At 38.4% G+C, this 20,884-nt stretch overlaps 2 protein-coding genes across 3 annotated transcripts in view; one reads left to right on the top strand and one right to left on the bottom strand.

The window, feature by feature from the left end:
• LOC106087186 (uncharacterized) overlaps window positions 1–9,225 on the top strand; it is a 49,316-nt gene extending 40,091 nt beyond the window's left edge. For both annotated transcript variants that reach the window (XM_013252146.2, XM_059363928.1), the window contains one exon: window positions 867–9,225. In XM_013252146.2, coding sequence (XP_013107600.1) covers window positions 867–1,058 — 192 coding nt within the window. In that variant the 3' untranslated portion in view covers window positions 1,059–9,225. The remainder of the gene's footprint in view (window positions 1–866) is intronic.
• Window positions 9,107–20,151, bottom strand: LOC106087193 (E3 ubiquitin-protein ligase TM129). Its single transcript, XM_013252155.2, has 3 exons — window positions 19,408–20,151; window positions 19,066–19,195; window positions 9,107–10,201 (listed from the first exon to the last, which is right to left on the bottom strand). Exons 1-3 carry the CDS (start codon window positions 19,917–19,919, stop codon window positions 9,602–9,604), a joined length of 1,242 nt encoding a protein of 413 aa, XP_013107609.1. The 5' UTR covers window positions 19,920–20,151; the 3' UTR covers window positions 9,107–9,601.
• Between the last annotated feature and the right edge of the window lie 733 nt (window positions 20,152–20,884).

Below are 20,884 nucleotides of genomic sequence, written 5' to 3'. Positions count from 1 at the left end.
GGGATACTGGAATCTGTGGGTATGCCTCTAGCGACATGTAAGCTAAGTTTTCAGGACCACGCCCTAAGGATAACGAATGATAGATGGTCACAAAGAGGGGGCTGTGAGCATTCTAAAACTATGTGGCCTAATCTAGACTTGAAGAAGTCTACCGCTTTGCTGTCATTGGTTAGAACAAACGTCTGTCTGATCGAAAAAACATGCTGACAGACTGAAGGTTGCCAGCAACGGCTTTTGCAGAAGCTGTAAGGACATCGAAGAAGAAGAGACTATAGAACACCTTCTGTGGGTGTGTCCCGCCCTAGCAGTCAGAAGGAGTTTCACTTTAGGTTCTCATTTCTTTGAGAACCTGTCTGATTTAGCGGATGTGAATATTCCCAAGTTTTTGAGTTTTTTCAAGCGATCTGAATGGTCTAACGGTAGGAACTAAAAGGCATCTTCTTTCTTTTCCTGTACCTGTGGTATTACAATGGACGAAAACGTCTAAGTGAGTCTGATGGCAGACTGCCACTTAAACCTAACCTACCATAACCTTAAAATTTTTCCACATTGTTACTAAAGGATCATTCAATGTGAATATGTTATACCATTGTATATTTTTTGACGAAGGGAAAGTCTTCTGTGTTGTCGACTAGGCTGTTTCGAGGCTGTTTCTTTGGACTTGATATAGTTTTCAGCCGTGCCAACAAAATAAGCTGCGAAACTTTTATTGTAAATCGTTAAGGAAATCATGTTGGCCGAATCTAATGGGCGTTAATGTTGTTTGCGCATGTATTTTGTTACTATTTTTTATTCTACAACTTACTTGTCTCACCAAACAATTCGTTATAAATGGTTTGTTTTTATTTTCTATTGTTTTCTTCCAGATCTCATCACACTATGGTTCTTCATCGAAACCATCGAAATCCTATCAAACGCTAACAACTTCATCAGCTAGATCGATCTCATCATCATCACCAGCAGCATCATCATCGTCATCGTTCACCACTTCGACATCCAATAACCGGCAACGTGACAAAGTAGATTCCTACAAAAGTTACTATGAAACGAATTTATAGACTTTGTCTTTCTTCTTCTCGAACATCGAGTGGGGCAGCCAGCCAGCCAGCCAGCAAGCAAGCAAGCCAAATTCCAACACAAAAACAACGATGATTTTTTTTTTGTATTATTTCCGTTATTTGTATTAAATATTGTTTTATTGTCCTCCTCTATTTCTACATATAAATAATTGTAGTTTCTTACTGTTACCCCAAAAATCGAATTAGAGTTCAATATTGGGTAACAAAAACAACAACATTGAAGTACTTACTTGTTGTACCATACATGCATACATACATGCATGCATACATATATAAGTATATCATATCGATTGAGTTATATGATGCCGAAAGAATCCAGCAAGCAACAATGAAATACCCTCTACACTGGCAATTGGATTTCTTTTGGGCAATTATAAATATTTATTTAAGATAAAATAGGAAAGAAAGAAATTGATGTCTAAGAATATGAGACAATGATGGAAGTCAGTGTTAAAACGAACCCATTTGACTGTATTATTATATATGATTTTTTTCAAAGAAAAAAAAAAACACACACAATACCTTTGCATAACATTTTATAGAGGTTATAAAGGCGCAACTGAGTTCAGATTAGCAAACAGTAAAACCTTCCAGTTTAAGTTCGTCATTGGTTTGTTAAGGTCTTCGGTGTTGCAACAAACCATCTAGAATGGGGGTATGATAATTTGTCTTCACTCTATTTGCAACACATCGTAAATATCATGCCCAGCCCCTAGAAAATTTAGATATTCGCTTCCCTAAGATGATATCCGTATATTCATCAGTCATATTAACGCCACACTTCTTTTAATTGGGGCCATCGAGCTGAAACTAGGTACAGATGAGGTTTTTTGCCCATGGTCAACTCAAGTTCGAAGATAGCTACTATTGGACTATGTCATGATATAGCCTCCCATTTCGACCGATGTTCCAAATTTACTTCTTGAGGGCATAAACAATGAATTTTATTAATTAATTAATATTAAAACAGTGATTTATATTGGACCGTTCAACATAGGTCCATTATGCCTTCAGATAGTACCCCGTCGTTGCATTTGTAACACCTTGAAATGTTTAGTTATGCTGAAATATTTGCAAGTTGAATTGTATAAGGAGGACTGCCAGCATGCGTAGTAACTGTGGTGCATATAGTCAATAATCGGGAGGCCACCGTAGCGCATGCCCGCCTATGACACTGAACGCGACACTGGCGAGACCATCAGAAAAAAATTGGTGGTTTTCCCCTCCTAATTCTGGCTACATTTGTGAGGTACTATGTCATGTAAAACTTCTCTCCAAAGAGGTGGCACGCTGTTCGGACTCGGCTATAAAAAGGAGGCCCCTTATCATTGAGCTTAAACTTGAATCGGACTGCACTCATTGATAGGTGAGAAGTTTGCCTCTGTTCCTTAGTGGAATGTTTATGGGCAAAATTTGCATTTGCATATAGCCAACAACCTAATTTATGAGGCGACTTTGGTTTGTAACTCAATTATAGGTGAGTTGCCAGAAGATAAAATAAGTTAGTATAAAGTTAAAAATTGATGGCAATGTCCTATAATATCAGTGTTTTAAAAATAATGCAATTCAATGGAAGTTTCTATAATAAAAATGTCCATTGCTTAGTTGGGTTGTAATAATCGGACCATTGGCTTCTACATAGCCCGATCTCTCGATATTACTTCTTGAAGAACCAATTTTAATCCAAATAGCACCTATTTTAATACCTACCACGAAATAGCCATTTATAAACCTTGATCGTAGTAAATTCAAAAACGATCCGTCTGTAGGCGATAATCACGCTAAAGCCCTCAACCATTGGCAGTTTAAGTTCGAAAATTTGCTATATCGGACTATATGTTGATATAGGCCATATATAGACTGATCTTCCGATAAAGCCTTTTGAGGTCATAAAAGTCTTCTTTTTGAACCAATCTCGGTGAAATTTGGAACAGTGAGTTGCATTAGGCCTAGAGCTGGAAGACTATCGATATTCGCCCTCTTCGATATGTACATATGTCCCTTATTTACAACTGGAGTATATTAAATGTATTACAAAAAAATATGACCAATAGTAAAAAGTTCAGTGTGAATATAGTACACCAACAAGAACTCTCCATCGAACTCTATCGCTGGCCAAAGCCTTGGCTTGATTCCACGATATATAAGTTGATTCCAACTCTGTTGTTGATGTTGTCGTAGCCACTCGCCGCGGTAACATGATGGGCATCGGTTATTTAAAGGCGCCAATAACTCGCTTTGTCATATCGAGCATCATAGGCACTCAGTGTTTAAGCAAGAGCCAGTGCCATCCGGCTTCTCATTGAGACGCTCCACTCGTCACCGCTGATTGTCCGCGACTGTAGTTGCAGCTACTTCGTGGACGGTATCTCGCAGCTAAGCTTCTCGTGATAACGAAGAACACCACACATATTGGAGCTCAAAGTTCCAGCCTGTGTGATGCTCATAGTTATCCGGTGCCGGGATAACTCTCTTCCAACTCTTTTTTCGTACAGCGAATTCAGGTGTTTCTAGGGTGTCCCCTTCTTCGCTGTTCTTGCGGATTCCAGTCTAGGAAATTTCTCATTATATCATCGTGTGGCCGGCGTAAGATATGACATTTTCGATATTTATACTCTACACCCCCACTGTGGTACAGGGTATTATAACTTTTTGCGTTTGTTTGCAACGCTTAGAAGGAGAAGAGCCAGACCCATTGATAATTATACTGATCGGCTTAGAATCACTTCCTGATTCGATTTAGCTATGTCCATCTGCCTGTCTGTCTGTCCATGTATTCTTGTGATCAAGTTACAGGTCGCATTTATTGTCCGATTGTCATGAAATTTTGCAAAAGTCCTTTTTTTGGCCCAAGGACGAACGCTTTTGATTTTGAAAAAAAATCGGTTCAGATTTAGATATAGCTCCCATATATATCTTTCATCCTATATGGCCTTTTAAAGGCTGTAGAAGCCACAATTTTAGTCCGATCTTTACAAAATTTGTCGTGAGGTGCTTCATTTGACGTCTTCATATGTGTGCCAAATTTCATAGAAATCGGCTCAGATTTAGATATAGCTCCCCTATAGATCTTTTATCCGATATGGACTTTAAAGGCTGTAGAAGCCACATCTTCATAAAAATCAGTTTAGATTTAGATATAGCTCCTATATATATCTTTCATCCGATTTGGACTTTAAAGGATGTAGTAGGCACAATTTTCGCCCGATGAGTTGTTTTGTTTAAAGTCCCAATGCGAGTGCAAAATTTCATATAAATCGGTCTAGATTAAGACTCCCATATATATCTTTTGTCCGATATGGTCTTTTAAGGCTGTAGAAGCCACTATTTTAGTCCGATCTTAACAAGATGTAGTACGAGGTGTTTTATTTGACGTCTTACTACGCGTGCAAAATTTCATTAAATTCGGTTTAAATTTAGATATACATAGGTCCCCGATATATCTTTTATCTCAAATAGAATTTAACCTGTAGAAACCACAATTTTCGTCCGATTTTCATGAGATTTAAAATCCAATGTATATATTTTATCCGATATGGACTTTTAAGACAGTAAATGCCACAATTTTGGTCACATCTCTACAATATAGGGCGTGAGATGTTCTATTTGACGTCCCAGTATGTGTCATCAAAATTGGCACAGGTTTCGATATAACTCCCATATAATGTTTTATCCGATATGGCCTTTAAGAGTGGGGAAATCCAAATTTGTTATCCTATCGTAGGAAAATCTTACAATGTTCTATTTGATATTTCAATAGGTATCCAAATGAAAGTCTGACTAGATTTCGAGATAAGTTCTACATATAAAAACTATTACGTACACCAGGTGGTGAAGGGTATTATATAGTCGGCTCCGCCCGACTTTTGCCTTTCCTTACTGGTTTTTGATTCTGTTCCTCATGCAAAAGATTTAAGATTTCCATCGTGCCGTGTCTACGTAATTCGGATGTCACAATAAAACAGCACCTGCTTCAATATTTACGTGCGTCAATGTAGCATTTGCAATAGCCTCGTCAACTTGCGAGGTGGGTCGAACATTTTATTTATATCGTAATTAATGTCATACAAGAATGTGTTGGTGTTACTTTGTGTATTTCGCCCAAAACACCTGAATGTAGGCAGTTAGCAACCATAAGACCAACCCGGGATATTTGATATTTTTTGCATTTATTTCATTTAGAGAAGTTTTAGAATCAAACTTAGGTTAGGGTAGGTTGCAACGGTAGTTATCCGCCGCTTCACGCTTGATCCATTGTGTTCGTCCTAAAAAGCGATGAAATAAGAGAGAGTGAAACGAAAGTAGATATAGAGAACTTTGACATATGGGCAAAGCACATGTATACGGAGATGAAAGGGAGACAGAGACGTCTCTCTCTCTCTCTGTCTCCTGACAGAGGCTGACTTACAGAAACTGAAAAACCTCGTAGACTGTAGTTCCGCCTCGTCAGCCTTCCCAGGCTCCTACAAAAGCCCAGAATGATAATAGGGTCGAGTTAGAGAGCTTAAAGAAGAAAGGAGGTGATTATCAAAAATCTTACGCCTTTTTCGTTCTCTCCCAGCACATCAAATGTTCGACCGTCTCCAAATCCTTCTCATCCCCACAGAAATTCCTCTCATTTGAGCCCGTCTCGATGTCAGTTATCTGAAATCGCATACATTATGAGTGTCTGGCAACACACTGCTACGACAACAACAACAATTCTATAGGGCACCCCTACCCTACACACGAAATTTTTTGAAGAACCCCCGCGGGGAATTTCAAAAAATTTAATCATATGTTTAATTGATCCAATTAAAAAATTAATTGAAAATTTCAACATTTTCAATCATTTTTTAATTGGATCAATTAAAAAATTAATTGAAAATTTCAATCATTTTTTAAATTGAATTTGTTTTCAATCACTTATTCAAAAACGGTGATAGATATTATCCTTTCCGTGATTGAAGCGATTAAAAAATTAATTTGATCAATTAGTTTCGTGATTGAAACCGATTTTTATTTTTTCTGTGTAATTAAAGTCGCTGACTATTTTAAAGTTGTAGTTATGAACATACAGCGTTTGTTTCAGCCCAGAGAGGGGTGAAATAGAATTCATCTAGAGGTTAATGGCACCCCAACTTGGAAAACTCTCTGTTTCACTGTACTAGGCTTCGCATTCTTATACCTGAATTCCACATTCTACTGGCACCTATAAAAGGAATTCACGACCCAACGCTTCAGTATCGGCTGGAAGGACATTTTGGGGATATCTTTAAAAAGCGTGACATGACTGACCATCTTCGACGGATCCAGATCCGCGACTTAATCGGTTGTTGTTGTAGTAGCAGTGTGTGGTACACTGAGGCGGCAGCCCTTGCCGATGAAGGAATTCATCGGGTCAATCCGGTACATACAACCGGCTGCCATGGGATTGAAGCTTAGCACTTGCAACTTCTGCAACTATGCTCAAAATAAGTAGTGCCTCAAGCGCCTAAGGAAAATTGGCGAGAGAAGGAAAATTGGACTTTAAGATTCTTTCTTAATCGAATCCTTTGAAAGCATTCAAATCCGAAGGAGTAAACAAACCTAAGCGCTTGCAACGTTGTAAGTGTAAATTGGTTAGGTTTGTAAGTGGACCAAATAGGTCCAGGTTACCATGAAGTTTCTATATAAACCGATTTCACAATGTGACTTCTCGAGCTCTAGAGGTCGCAGTTGTTATCCGATTCCGCTGAAAACATATGCCGGTGTGACCTGTGGTTTCGCCAAAAATAGTTTTCCATTTTCATATTCGTTTTACCAAATAAGTAAATATAGGTGACCGCCAATTCACACGAAATAATTTTTTCGAAGTCAAAGTTCGAAAAATTAAAACATATGCTCTGTCTATAAATTCATACAATTTGCAGAAACAAAAGTTAATAAAAGATAGAAAGAGGAAAAAAAACCTTGGACTTGTAATTTGTTTTAAAATTTAAAAATCAACCCCAACATTTTTTACAACATATGAAATATGTTGAGACCAAATTGTAGATTTTTTTAATCTTATTTTAGCGCACACTGAAGTGATTTTTTTAACCCAGAAACTAGGTTAGGTTAGGTAAGAGTGGCAGTCCTTTACAAACTCACTTAGACAATTTTAGGTCCATTGTGATACCACAGTAGCGACAGACCAAGGCTTCTGGCGGGAATCAATCCCACGACCCCTGCACTGGTAATCCAAGCACGCTATCAACTCGGCTACCGGGGCGCCAACCCAAAAACTAGTGACACAAAAAAAAAAACACCCAAAAGTGGTTATTGAACAGTTGTTTTGTGTTTTTAAGGTGTATTTTCGTATAAGGAGGAATTCACGTTGTTTTCATCATAAAATTTTTAATGAAGTGGTTTCACAGTTTTTTGTTTTTGGTGAAATTTATCATACGGGTCACCTCATTTTACAAATATTTCACATTAGCCTGCGAAACGAAACTAAGGTCATACCCGAGTACCTTGGTATGTCTTCCAACATACATTTCATGTATGGTTCAAATAGTTACATAATCAGATATGGATCTCCTATTAGCCAATCTCTCGATTTGACTCCTTGAGCCGCTAGAGGGCGTAATATTTGTTCGGTTTGGAGTAGATTTTGATCTTAGTGTTTTTTATGACTTGCAAACATTCAAACCCAGTTTAGTCTGGACCAGTTGATAACCAGATAAAGCTACCATACATATCAATTTTCCGATTTGATTTTAATTTGCTGAAATTTTGCACCTGCCGTTTTTTATGTAATCTAATGTGGTTGTAGCCACATTTTCATATGGGGTTGGCGATTCTCGTCAAGCTCTTTTATACTAGGAAATTTGTTCCAGTCTATACGACCGATAGCTTCGGGAACATGATGGCCATGGGTTATTTAAAGGCGCCAATAACTTGCCTTGTCGCATCGAGCATCACAGGCACTATGCATTTAAGCAAGAGCCGGTGGCACCCGGCCTATCACTGAGACTCTCCCCTCGATACCACTGTTTGTCCGCGACTGCAGTTGCAGCCACTCCGTATGGAGCATTGCACTATTCGCAACCTGCGGACGCGCCCGGTAGCTCCCAGCTAAGCTTCTCGTGATAACAAAGAACACCACACAGATTGAAGTTCCAAGTTCCAGCCTGTGTGATGCTCATATTTATCCCGTGACAGGATAATCATGCTAAGTATTTGGCGAATCGACCCATAACCTGATATAGCTCTAATTAAAACCGATCTGTTTCTTAGAAAAAATAGTCCAAAGGCGATATTGGATAAATAATATTCGGCCCAGCCCCAACCCCAACTTAATGCGCCTTTATGTGTCATTTTTTAAATGGTTTTGGCCACATATGCATCAAATCGCAAAACTTAAGGTTCACCACGATGGAAAAAACTTTATAACTATGATCTTAAAAATAATTACAACTAATTTTATGCAATAAAAAAGTCGAGACCCAATAAAAATGATCAGCTATATAAAAGAAAATACTTTTATATTGTCGATTTTGAAATTTTGTAATAACTCTTTATTTGTAAGACCAAATATTCAAGAGCAAAGTAAATTTTTCACAATTCTTTGACATTTCTACTTTGTTCAGTAAATTTGTGCGGAGGCAAAAAATTAACTACAGCCGACTAAAATTGCCAAAAAAAAAAAACAAAAGAAAATATATACGAGTACTTAAATTATTTAGAAAAAAAGAAAAGAAAAATGATTTGCTTATAAATTTTAAATATTGTAAGTTAATTTTTAAAATACTTAATGCAACTACTATTATTTACAATGTTCTAGATTTAAAAGCAAATATACATACGTAGTTTTTTTTAAGTTTACCCATGCAGACAAGTAGGCAGTTAAGTTGAAAAAGTTTACAAGTATTTTTTTTTTCTTTTTTTTTGTGGAAAAATAAACGTGATAAAGTCCCTTAGTAATGATAATGATTACAAATAAAACTCCATTGAAGTAGAATAAACGAGAAAGTAGGAAAGCCTTTGCCTCAGTTTGAGAATTGGAATGGAATGAAACAACGACATTATGGAAATTGTATTATATGTATTTGAATCGTAGTAGTATTTTGTTCTTAATTAAAAATAATTGCTTTTATAAAAATACATACACTTTAAAAATAAATTACAAACATTCACAGTTTGGTTTCATTTTTGTTTTGAATATGCGTCTATGAGATAAATGCCTGAAAGGAGCGCCATCTACATATGTATACAACACATATGCCAATTACAAAATTAGGTATAAGGAAAATAAAATAATTTCCAAAAATCAAGCAAAAAACAAAACTAAAAGGAAACATGGACACGTTCGCCATTAAGAGAATAAAAGCAGTCAGCAGTAGCGATTCATTGTATGAACTACGTAGATTATTAATTCTTAAGATGTACTTGAACATAAAAATATAGGAAATTGACATTTAAATTTACCACAATAGGAAGTGAAAAGAAAAAATATGTTTTGAACACAATTCTTTTCCCTTTTTCTCAAATGCATACATCGATTTCGATTGATCCCATTATCACGAGTTGTTGTCATTGTCGTTGCCACTGGACGCTGGTTCTCCGCCAGTTGCTGGTGGAGCCACTGCAGGTTTTTCTATATAACTAACATCGAGGAGACAAAATTTCGCTCTACACATGGGACATGTACATTTTTGTTCCAACCACACTTCACGTTCGTGATCATTTTGTCGGGCCGCAAACCAGCGAGCCAAACATTCCACACACCACATGGGACGACAGTAACAGTTGGTACAGCAATTATCCGTACTCAAGGGTTGGCCATTCCGATCGACATCCGCACATTGTTTGTGAATTTTTATATTTGGTTCAGCCACCATACAGGCAAAACATTTATCCGTTATACGATCAGCCTTGTAGATGGGATTTAGGGTAACCTGCTCTTTGAAGACATCAATGAAACGATCGATGACGTTTCGATGGAATTGTATATTGGAAGGTATAACAATTGGACGTGTTATGCGTTCTTCTAGATTGCGAAATTCCAGGGCATTAATTCGTATGTGAAAATCAGCAACACCAGCGCGGTTAGTCTTCACCATGATGCTAACCATCTGAAGGGTGTCATTTGTATCCTGTGACACATTGTAGGTTTCGGTCTGTAATGAAAAAGAAAGAATCAGGAAAGCTCTTGGATCATAATAAAATGATTCGATGATGATGTGATGGATACAAAAAAGGAAAAAACAACACAAAAACTCAACACATATTCTTGAGCGAATAAATACTTCTGCCGAAACGGTTGTATAGCAAATATTTCAAATGGGATTATTTTTATACCCACCTCCGAAGGATGGGGGTATATTCATTTTGTCATTCCGAAATATCCATTTCCGATCCTATAAAGTATATATATTTTTGATCAGCGTAAAAATCTAAGACGATCTAGACATGTCCGTCCGTCTGTCTGTTGAAATCACGCTACAGTCTTTAAAAATAGAGATATTGAAATTTTGCCCAGATTCTTTTTTTTTGTCATAAGCAGGTTAAGTTCGAAGATGGGCTATATCGGACTATATGGCCCCCATATAGACCGATATAGCCCCCATATAGACCGATCCGGCGATTTAGGGTCTTAGGCCCATACAAGCCACATTTTTTATCTGATTTCGCTGAAATTTGGGACAGTGAGTTGTGTTAGACCCTTCGACATCCTTCGTCAATTTGGCCCAGATCGGTCCAGATTTCTATATAGCTGCCATATAGACCAACCCTCCGATTTAGGGTCTTAGGCCCACAAAAGCCACATTTATTATCCGATTTTAATAAAATTCGGGACAGTGAATTCTGTTAGGCCCATCAACATCCTTCGTCAATTTGGCCAAAATCGGTCAAGATTTGGATATAGCTGCCATATAGACCGATCCTCCCATTTAAGGTTTTAGGCCCATAAAAGCCACATTTATTATCCGATTTTGCTGAAATTTCGGACTGTGAGTTGTGTTAGGCCCCTCGACATCTTTCTTCAATTTGGCTCAGATCGGTTCAGATTTGGATATAGCTGCCATATAGACCGATTTCTTGATTTTAGGTTTTGGGCCCATAAAATGCTCATTTATTGTCCGATATCGCCGAAATTTGGGACAGTGAGTTAAGTTAAGCCCCTTGACATACTTCTGCAATATCGCACAGATCGGTCCAGATTTAGATATAGCTGCCATATAGACCGATATCTAGGTTTTAGGGTTTGGGGCCATAAAAGACGCATTTATTGTCCGATGTCGCTGAAATTTGAGACAGTGAGTTTAGTAAGGCTCTTCGAAGTCCTTCTTTAATTTGGACCAGATAGGTCCAGATTTGAAAAAAGCTGCCATATAGACCGATCTCTCGTTTTAAGGTTTTGGGCCCATAAAAGAGGCATTTATTGTCCGATTTCGCCGAAATTTGGGACAGTGCTTTGTGTTAGGCTCTTCGACTTTTTTGTGCAACTTGTCCCAAATCGGTCCAGATTTGGATATAGCTGCCATGTAGACAGATATCTTGATTTACAGTCTTTTTCCCATAAAAAGCGCATTTATAATCTGATTTCACTGAAATTTGACACAGTAACTTAATTTAGGCTTTTCGACATCCGTGTCGAAAATGGTTCAGACCGGTTTATTTTTAGATATTGCTACTGTACTTATTAGTATTTGGTCCAAATCGGAACATATTTTGATATAACTGATATGGAACATAACGTATGAAATTTTCACCGAATTTCGATGAAAGGTGGTGTACATATATACCCGAAGTGGTGGGTATCCAAAGTTCGGCCCGATAAATTAATTATACAAATATATACATAGCCTATACAAATAAATGAAATCCAAAATAAGGCTAGAAATTAATTGCTTCAAAATAAAAATCGAAATTTAACAAGTAAAACGCATTTGGATACCCACCACCATGGATATATGAATCATGATACTTTACTTTATTTATAACTCTTCTATATCCATATTGGGTCGATCTGGATTTGGTTCAGATAACGAGAAGCTTTATACAGGTTAAAAACTTAAATTTCGAAGAAAACGGTTAATAAATAGGCTTTTGTGTGCGTTTGACGCTAAATCTGCAGATCGGACTAGAAGGCAACAATATCCAAATAAGTTCCACTCTGTATACCATAATATGTTCCGATATCGGTTGGCCTAGCACAACTCACTATTCCAAACTTCAGCCAAATCGGCGCCTTTTACGCCCTTAAGATCCTATGTTCCGATGTCGGTTGGCCTAACACAACTCACTGTTCCAAATTTCAGCCAAATCGGCGTTTTTTACGCCCTTAAGATCCTAAGTCGGCAAAACGGTTTTCTGGCAACTATATTCAAGTGTAGTCTGATGTGAACACATACTCGGTGACGATATTGGGTGGCCTAATCCAACTCTGTTCCGAAGTTTTGCGAAATCGGATAAAATATTTATTGGGTTGAGACCCTGAATCCGAAGATCTGTCTATATAGCAGCTATATCCCAATATGGTCCGATTTCGACCATACTCCGTTAGGATATCGGGTGCCCTACTGCGACTCACTGTTCTGAATTTCAGTCAAATCGGGTAATAATTTCGGCGTCATAGGCGGAATGCTAGCCTCTGCGCCACTGGCCTCTATAGAGGATAGGTAGAGGTTAAACATTGCCGGAGATATCACATCGCCTTTCGGAAATCCCTGTTTCCCTCTACGGGGTTTCGATTTATCATCCCTAAATTTACAAACGACTGGAGACCACACAGATAATTCTGAACCCAGAGTTTTCTGTAAGTTCTCTTATGACGCTCGGGAGGAATAGTCCATCAAGCAACTACAACTCTCCGTTTCTCGGGTTCTTTCCAGGCTTCAGTAGCGGGATTACTTTGCCCATCTTTCAGGCATCGGGAACTATAAGAGTGCTCAAAGACAGGTTTATGGTAGTTGTAAAGTACTCGACTCCAGGTAAATCCATATTCTTCAACATCAGTGTAGAGATTGTCGTAACCGCCTTGGATGAATTGACACCACTTATGAAATTCGTATCTTCGTCCACGGCGAACTGTGATGAACGTCCATTGGTTGGAAGATCATAGATACGACGGATAACCCACCTCTTAGTCTTGTCACTCTCGAATTACTCAAAAAATTGACGGTTGAACAACCTTGGTCAGTCACAGACAGTTACGTCGCTAAAAGTGTCCGCACTATGGGAATTCGGTGGTATAAAGAGAGCGGCTTCTGCCTTAATAATGTCTCGGAATAAACATTCAGCAACTAGCACAACTAAGAGGGGTGTCAGCTCACTGGAGAGGCGATTGGTGTACACTACCCACCGATAAGTGAGAAGTTTGCGCCTGCATTTTTGCTAAGGAGATCAGAGGATGCAATGGAAATATCTGGAGAGCTGTTGAACTTCCCCCTAATAATGGTTTGGGCGCCCTCATTCACCGTCGAAAACATGGAGCCTTTAATCTACTCTGTCAAAGCATTCCCCCTTTGCTAGTTACATAAAAGAGAATGCCATGAAACTTGATGCGTATTAAAGTCTTTTAGAAGCACGATCCTTACGTAGCACATTATAACAACTGTAAAGGCAGCAGTTGTTGGTCAGCTCAGTTTCCTGTCGCTTTGTTCCCGACTCATAAATTCTACAGTGCAGTGCAATTAAACTGCGAGATAGATACATTTTCCGGTACTGTCACGGCAATATTGAGGCTGGGGTGTTCCTGTCGCAGGGGCAACGCTTGTGACCAACTGTTGTCTGCTTTAGCACAACATCTTGCAACATATTGACTAAATTCAAATAGTGAAGGAAGGCCAGAGCAAGATCGAAAATGCAACGAATATATGCACCTGTTACATCGCGCCGACACTGACCTATGATGGCCAAAACACTTCTTATTGAAGTGAATCAGTTGAAACTGCAAATGAGCAAAATCCGAATCGATCTTTCTATTTTACGTCTTCAGTCCCTAGAAGGCGCATGCATATCTTATCGGATTTAGCTAAACCTGTGCACAAAGACTTCTGTTATGACTTTCAATCTATAAAATCCGATCTTAAGACTCGACTTGTTGAGTATCTGCAATGATAATTTCAGCTTAAAAATATTTTAGTACAAAGAACATAACTATCCTTGGTGAGAGCAAGGTCATTCCGGTACATAGGTCCGATCGCTGCAGTGGTAGATTAATTAAGTGCTCTGTTGAACTTTTAAAGCTCGTAGACTATTAAAAACAATGCAGCTTTAGTTATGGGGAATTATATTTATTCGGAAGAGGGGAATCTGGTAAATGACACAGATAACATGTTGAGGATATGGAAAGAACATTTTACCCAACTGCTAGTGTCCGACGTTGACTGCGAAGAGGATACCGCAGAACCAATCCCTGATAATAGTATAGAATGTTTACCTCCTAATCAGAATGAGGTCCAAGTAGCAATGGCCCGACTAAAGAACAACAAGACAACAGGAGCCGACGGGTTACCCGCTGAACTATTTAAGACTGGAGGTGACACGCTGATAAGGCGTATGCCTCAGCTTATCTGCGCAATCTGGCTAGAAGAACGCATACCCGATGATTGGAACCTCAGCATACTACATCCCGTACACAAGAAAGGAGACAAGACGGAATGTGCGAACTACAGAGGAATAAGTCTCCTCCCCATCGCATACAAGATACCCTCGAGCGTACTGTGTGAAAGATTAAAACCTAAAGTCCATGAGAAAATTGGGCCCATTCAATGCGGCTTTAGACCTGGTCATTCCACCCTAGACCAGATATTGACACTGCGCCAAATCCTGGAAAAGACCCGAGAAGGACAAATCAACACCTACCATCTCTTTGTTGACCACAAAACCGCCTTCGATACTCCTTTACGTTCAAAGGTATTTCAAGCCATGTCTGAGTTTGGTATCCCTGCAAAATTAATAAGACTCTGCAGGATGACACTTGCTGATTCGCGTTCCTCAGTAAGAATAGGAAAGAATCTCTCCGAACCATTTAATACCAAACGACGTTTCAGACAAGTAGACAGCCTATCGTGTGATCTCTTTAATATCCTGCTGGAGAAGATTATACGAGATGCAGAAGTGAATAGATATGGCACACTAATCACAAGAGAGCACATGCTACTTGCCTATGCCGACGATATCGATATCATAGGTCGGTCACCGGAAGTAGTAACTGCAGCCTTTGAAAGAATCGAAAGAGAGTCAGTGAAAAGACCCATTTTACCGCAGTAAATGGAGATAAGACGAAATGGATGGTCTCCACTCCCAAAAAGCCTTGTACAACCGAGCAGATAAAGAACATGGAGAAAGTTGGGAACCACAACTTTGAGACAGTCTGTAACTTTATCTTCCTCGGCACCGCCGTAACCGAAACGAATAACACCAGTTTTGAGATTAAGCCAAGAATAATACTGGCAAACAGATGCTACTTTGGACTAAGTAAGCAGTTTAGAAACAAGGCCACCTCTCGACAGACGAAGATTACACTATACAAGACACTGATGCTACCCGTGCTGTTATATGGTTCTGAAGCATGGGTACTTGTGACATCAGTTGAGGCAGTGCTTGGAGTATTTGAGAGAAAGATTCTTCGTAAAATATATGGACCAGTTTGCGTTTATGGAGAATACAGGCGACGTATGAACCACGAGCTGTATGACGACGCTAGCATAGTTACACGCATCAAAATACAACGGCTGCGTTGGCTAGATCATGTTGTCAGAATGGATGAAGAAGCTCCAGCAAAGAAGTCTTTTGAAGGCAAACACGGTGGTACACGCAAACCGGGAAGACCAAAAGTTCGATGGAAAGATCGAGTTGTGGGAGACACCTCCAAACTTGGTGTCGGAGATTTTAGAATGAGCGCAGAAGATCGAGGCGCTTGGAACGCTGTTCTAAGTTCGGCTAGTGGAACAAATATTCTGTCATAGCCAATTAAAGTAATGTATATTTATTTGTTAATTTCTGCACAAGACAAATATCTTATAGATAACAGTGCAGTTTTATAAATATAGTCATAAATGTGCTAATACTAAATTTCTCATGAATATTCCATTAAGGAACAGGGGATACTTCTCTCATATTAATGAGTGCGATTTATGTGATTTAGTGTTTCCCAAACATCCCATTGCGGAACAAATTAGAGGGAAACTAACTTCTCACAATATCAATTAAGTGCTGCCCGATTCAAATTTACGCTCAATGATAAGGGGATCTCCTGCTTTATGCGGAGTCCGAACGGCGTGTCACTGTAAAGTGACACCTCTTTTATTGAGAAGTTGTACATGGCTGAAATACTCACAAATGTTGCCAGCATTTGGTAAGGGGATAACCACAGTTGAAAAATGTTTTAAGGTGTTCTCGCCGACAGGATTTGAACCCGGGGGTTTGGGCACGATAGGCGGGCATGTTAACCTATGCTCCACGGTGGCTCCCATATTAATGAGTGCAGTCCGATTAAAGTTAAAGTTCAATGATAGGAGCCTCCTTTTTTACACCATGTCCAAACAGCGTGCCGCATAGCGACACCACTTGGTAGAGAAAATTTAAGATGACAAGATACCTCACAAATGCTGCCAGCATTAATAAGCGGAAAACCACCGATGACAATTTTTCTGATGTTCACGCCGGGATTTGAACCCAGTCCTTCGGCGTCATATGCTAACCTCTGCGCTACGGTGGCCTCCGAAATATATTGCAAAGAAAAATGCTCAAATTTGTATGCAACAAACAAAATTGCAAGAAATATAAAGCTAATTTTTATGTTTTCCTATAATTTCTATGATTTAAAATATATTTTACCATTTCCTGTATAAAGTGAAATATTGGGTTGCCCAAAAAGTAATTGCGGATTTTTAATATAGTCGGCGTTGCCAAATTTTTTCAACGGCTTGTGACTCTGTAATTGCATTCTTTCTTCTGTCAGTTATCAGCTGTCTTTTAGCTTGCTTTAGAAAAAAAGTGTAAAAAAGTATATTTGATTAAAGTTCATTCTAAGTTTTATCAAAAATTCATTTACTTTCTTTTAAAAAATCCGCAATTACTTTTTGGGCAACCAATATTTCTCTGCGTCGTATTTTAATACAAAGTTCATCGTCGCTTTTACATTTCGGTCGAACCAATAATTTATTGGCAGGCATTTGGTTTTGTTTTCGTCAATGGCTCCTCCGGCCAAAAGTGATGTTTATATGATGCACATAAGCTTGTGGGAGGTAGAATAAAACACAATAATAAATTTCCACAAAAATAGATACTAATACGTATGCATGTGAAGACAGCCGGATATATTTAGGATTTTGGTAATAGATGCATGAGTACTTTGACATACACGTACAGTGACTTGTCGTAAACAATCTAATAATTGGGAATATGTGTTTTTTTTTTATTTTAACCCAAGCAAATTTTTTTTTCATTTAGTAGAAGTAAATATGCCATCTGAATGAATTTACAAAAGGAACTTGTTTTTAAATGTTTTATAGAAGTTGCTTTAAAATAATGTTGTTGTTGTAGCAGTGTACACTGAGGCGGCAGCCCTTGCCGATGAAAGAAATCATCGGGTCAATCCGGTACGTACAACCGGTTGCTAAAGGATAATAATACAATACTGAGTTAAAAGTTGTAATTGTCTGGATAAGAACACGTTGGACCCACATTTTGGCATGCATCACTCCTTTCAGAATCCTTAAGGTCTATTGGTTTAGATTATGTCTATTGTCAGTAGTTCCAAAAGATATGTTCTTGTCTCTAGTTATATCTTGGACTGAATGATGAGATCATTGTCGATTACCAAGTACATATTTAGATATTAGATATGAGGCCACCATAGCGCAGAGGTTAGCATGATTGCCTATGATGTTGAACGCCTGGGTTCGAATCCTGGCGAAAAAATTTGCAGCGGTTCTTATTTCCTCCTCATGCTGCCGAAATTTGTGAGATTCTATTCATGTAAAAAATTTTCCGTTCGGACTCGGCTAAAAAAAGGAGGTCCCTTATCATTGAGCTAAAACTTGAACAACACTCATTTATGTGAGAAGTTTGCCCCTGTTCCTCAATGGAATGTTTGCAGTATTTACATATTTCCATTTGGAATTTTAGGTGTGTTTCATTGTTACGAGCCACATTATCGATCTGATAACCTTGGATGCATTGTAGTCCTGACTGCCCTATAATGTGCTTTTTTATATGTTTGGGATCTCTACAACTCTTTTATCCATGTACCATTATGTACTTTTGTAACGACCTGAAAAGGCTGGTTCAGTAAATCCCCTTGTTGTTGTAGCCATATTTCCGTATGTGGAGGTAGCGATGCTCGCCAAGTTCTAAGGTGAGCAAGTGTTCGATCGCCGGGGGAATGTAATAGCCATTCGTTATTTAAAGGCGACAATACCTCGCCTCATCATCATAGGCTCTCAGTATTTATGCAAGAGCCGCTACCGTCCGGCCCCTCACTGAAACTCTCTGCCGGATACAGCTAATCCGTATGGAGCTTTCCAATATACGCAAACAATATTGTAGTTCCAATCCAATACTGCAGTTCTTATCAAAAAACATCATAGACAATGTAAAATTCACATTGACTAGAGTATAAGACATTGTACAAAGGATACAACAGGGTTTGTTTCCACTGCCTAAAGTAGGAGAAAGTTTTATTCACCTCAAGACAGTGGTCCCCGCTATTTGTTTAGCCACGATGCCTAGAGATGATGCACAGACTAGCCATCTTTTGAATCAAATAGTTATTATTGAACAATTTTCTATTCACCCAATGTATGATATACACGGATTAAACCCTGAACATTGCGAATATTGCACTTCTAAAGGGAAGTAAAAGGTCTTTTTCGCCCATTCCTAAATTGTTTATCATATGTACAATTTCCGGTTTGTTAAGATTGTTCTGATGTGAACGAAGTTAATTTTGGTTTCTTAAGTTATGCAAAATCCTGCTTAATGACTGAAATTATGTATTCAATCTGCATTTGGATACATTAGTACTTACCTTAGCTACACTTAAGGCTGTATCACTCTGATGGGCAAAGTTGACATTGTACAAGGACGTTTTTATAATCCAATTTTCCGTGGCTATTACCGTTGATATAGAGTTCAATTTCTTTTTATAAATATCCGGCCTATATAACGTGAAAAATTTTATTGATTGCAAAGTAATTGGCTATCAAATAGAATGGGCCTGTTTTGTTTCAGTTGTACATGCATATGTATATAGTGCAAAATGTGAGTTAATTATTCATTGCAATTTTCCAATGGACAATAGACATCTGGCACACACCATATACATAGAATCACACACATCAAAAATAAAACAGGACTTGGAATAGGTTACCTGCGGAATTCATTGCCAATATCTGACTCCACTTGGGCTGTGCTGTGTGGCACATTTGAAAACTTTTGTAGGGTAAGCGTTATAGGATGCCTCTTCCAGTTTTGCTGATACCAATTACATATTAGGGCCGGCACTGCTAGAACTGCCATTAGACTAAATCTTTGGGCCACTTTCCAGGTGAGTGTCTTAAAGGCCACCGCTTCTTGGGGCATGGGAAAATCAGGATCCAAATCGGATTCCTCCTCGAGATCATCGTATTCGGTGAACACCGAAAACTTAAAACGGTGTATGAGAAAGTATGTGGCTGGCAGACAGCTATGGATGAAGAGATTAAGCGAGGTGCGTTTCTGATGGTAGCGCACAAAATTTAAATGTTCTTCGCCTAGCCAGCGAGAAAATAACTGCTCTATGGTGAGACCTAAACGTCCAAACTCGTCGGGAGGATAAATGACGCACATACATAGCAATAGATAGAATAAATTGAAGAGTAGTTCGGATTCATCCATTTCCATTACCCGGAAAGTGTAGGGAGTATTAAAAAATAACTAAATACGATGATGTGTCGCAAGCCGTATACTTTTTGAGTTCAAATATAATATGGTACAAAAATATCTCTATTCTTAGCGAGAGCGGAAAGTGTAGTATCTTAATCTTGCCAAAAATAATAATAATTAATTTGCTTCCACTGTTTTATTTTGATGTGCTGTTTTATTTTGATGTCATCTGTATAGTCGATGTGTCAATTTGTTTTGACACAATGCCGATGTTTTGCTCATTCAATTGCAAGTGTGGCGCGAATTGTAGATGGCGTTACACAGGATTTGTTGTTTCAATACAACTCTGTTCACGTAATTTTAATGATTTAAAGGAATGCGTTACAATTCAAACGAGCTATAATTTTATCAACTAAATTTCTGGCCAGCTGGAGCAATAAAATTTAGTTTAACCAGCTCTCATGTACGTTAGGGTGAATCAATTTGTAAGGATTGAAAAACACTCAACAAGCGGCAGGCAACCTACCGACTGCAAAAATCGCAATTTACTACAAGTTTTGAGAAAATTTGACCAAGAAACCATGGTTGAACCAAGTTTTCGGTTTTTAGATTTCTAATCTCCTCAAAACAGCTCAACGAGAACTAACTGTCTCATAATATACTCACATCTCAAATGGCCGAACCTAGGACCCTTGTATATTACATGGGAAGCACTATTGGTGCGAAGGTAAGAAATGGACCAGGTTTTGGATAATTGTTTAAAGGTTGTAAATGCAGTCCGCATGGTAATAATTGAACAGATAATGCTGGGATTTGGAACATTTGTATGTGCTTCGATTTGATTTTTTATCCTTCAAGATATGCGTTTGTAAATATTTATTTATATTTATTGTAAATATTTTATTTTGTATCGCTGAAATTCACGCCGTTTAATGATAGAAGAGACAAAGTGACATCTTTAGTTTATCGACAGTATCAGGCAC

This window comes from Stomoxys calcitrans, chromosome 2 (assembly GCF_963082655.1).
Source record: "Stomoxys calcitrans chromosome 2, idStoCalc2.1, whole genome shotgun sequence".
Taxonomy (NCBI): Eukaryota; Metazoa; Arthropoda; class Insecta; order Diptera; family Muscidae; genus Stomoxys; species Stomoxys calcitrans.
The sequence above is the reverse complement of the archived record's forward strand: the minus strand, read 5'-3'. Positions and strand labels throughout refer to the sequence as shown.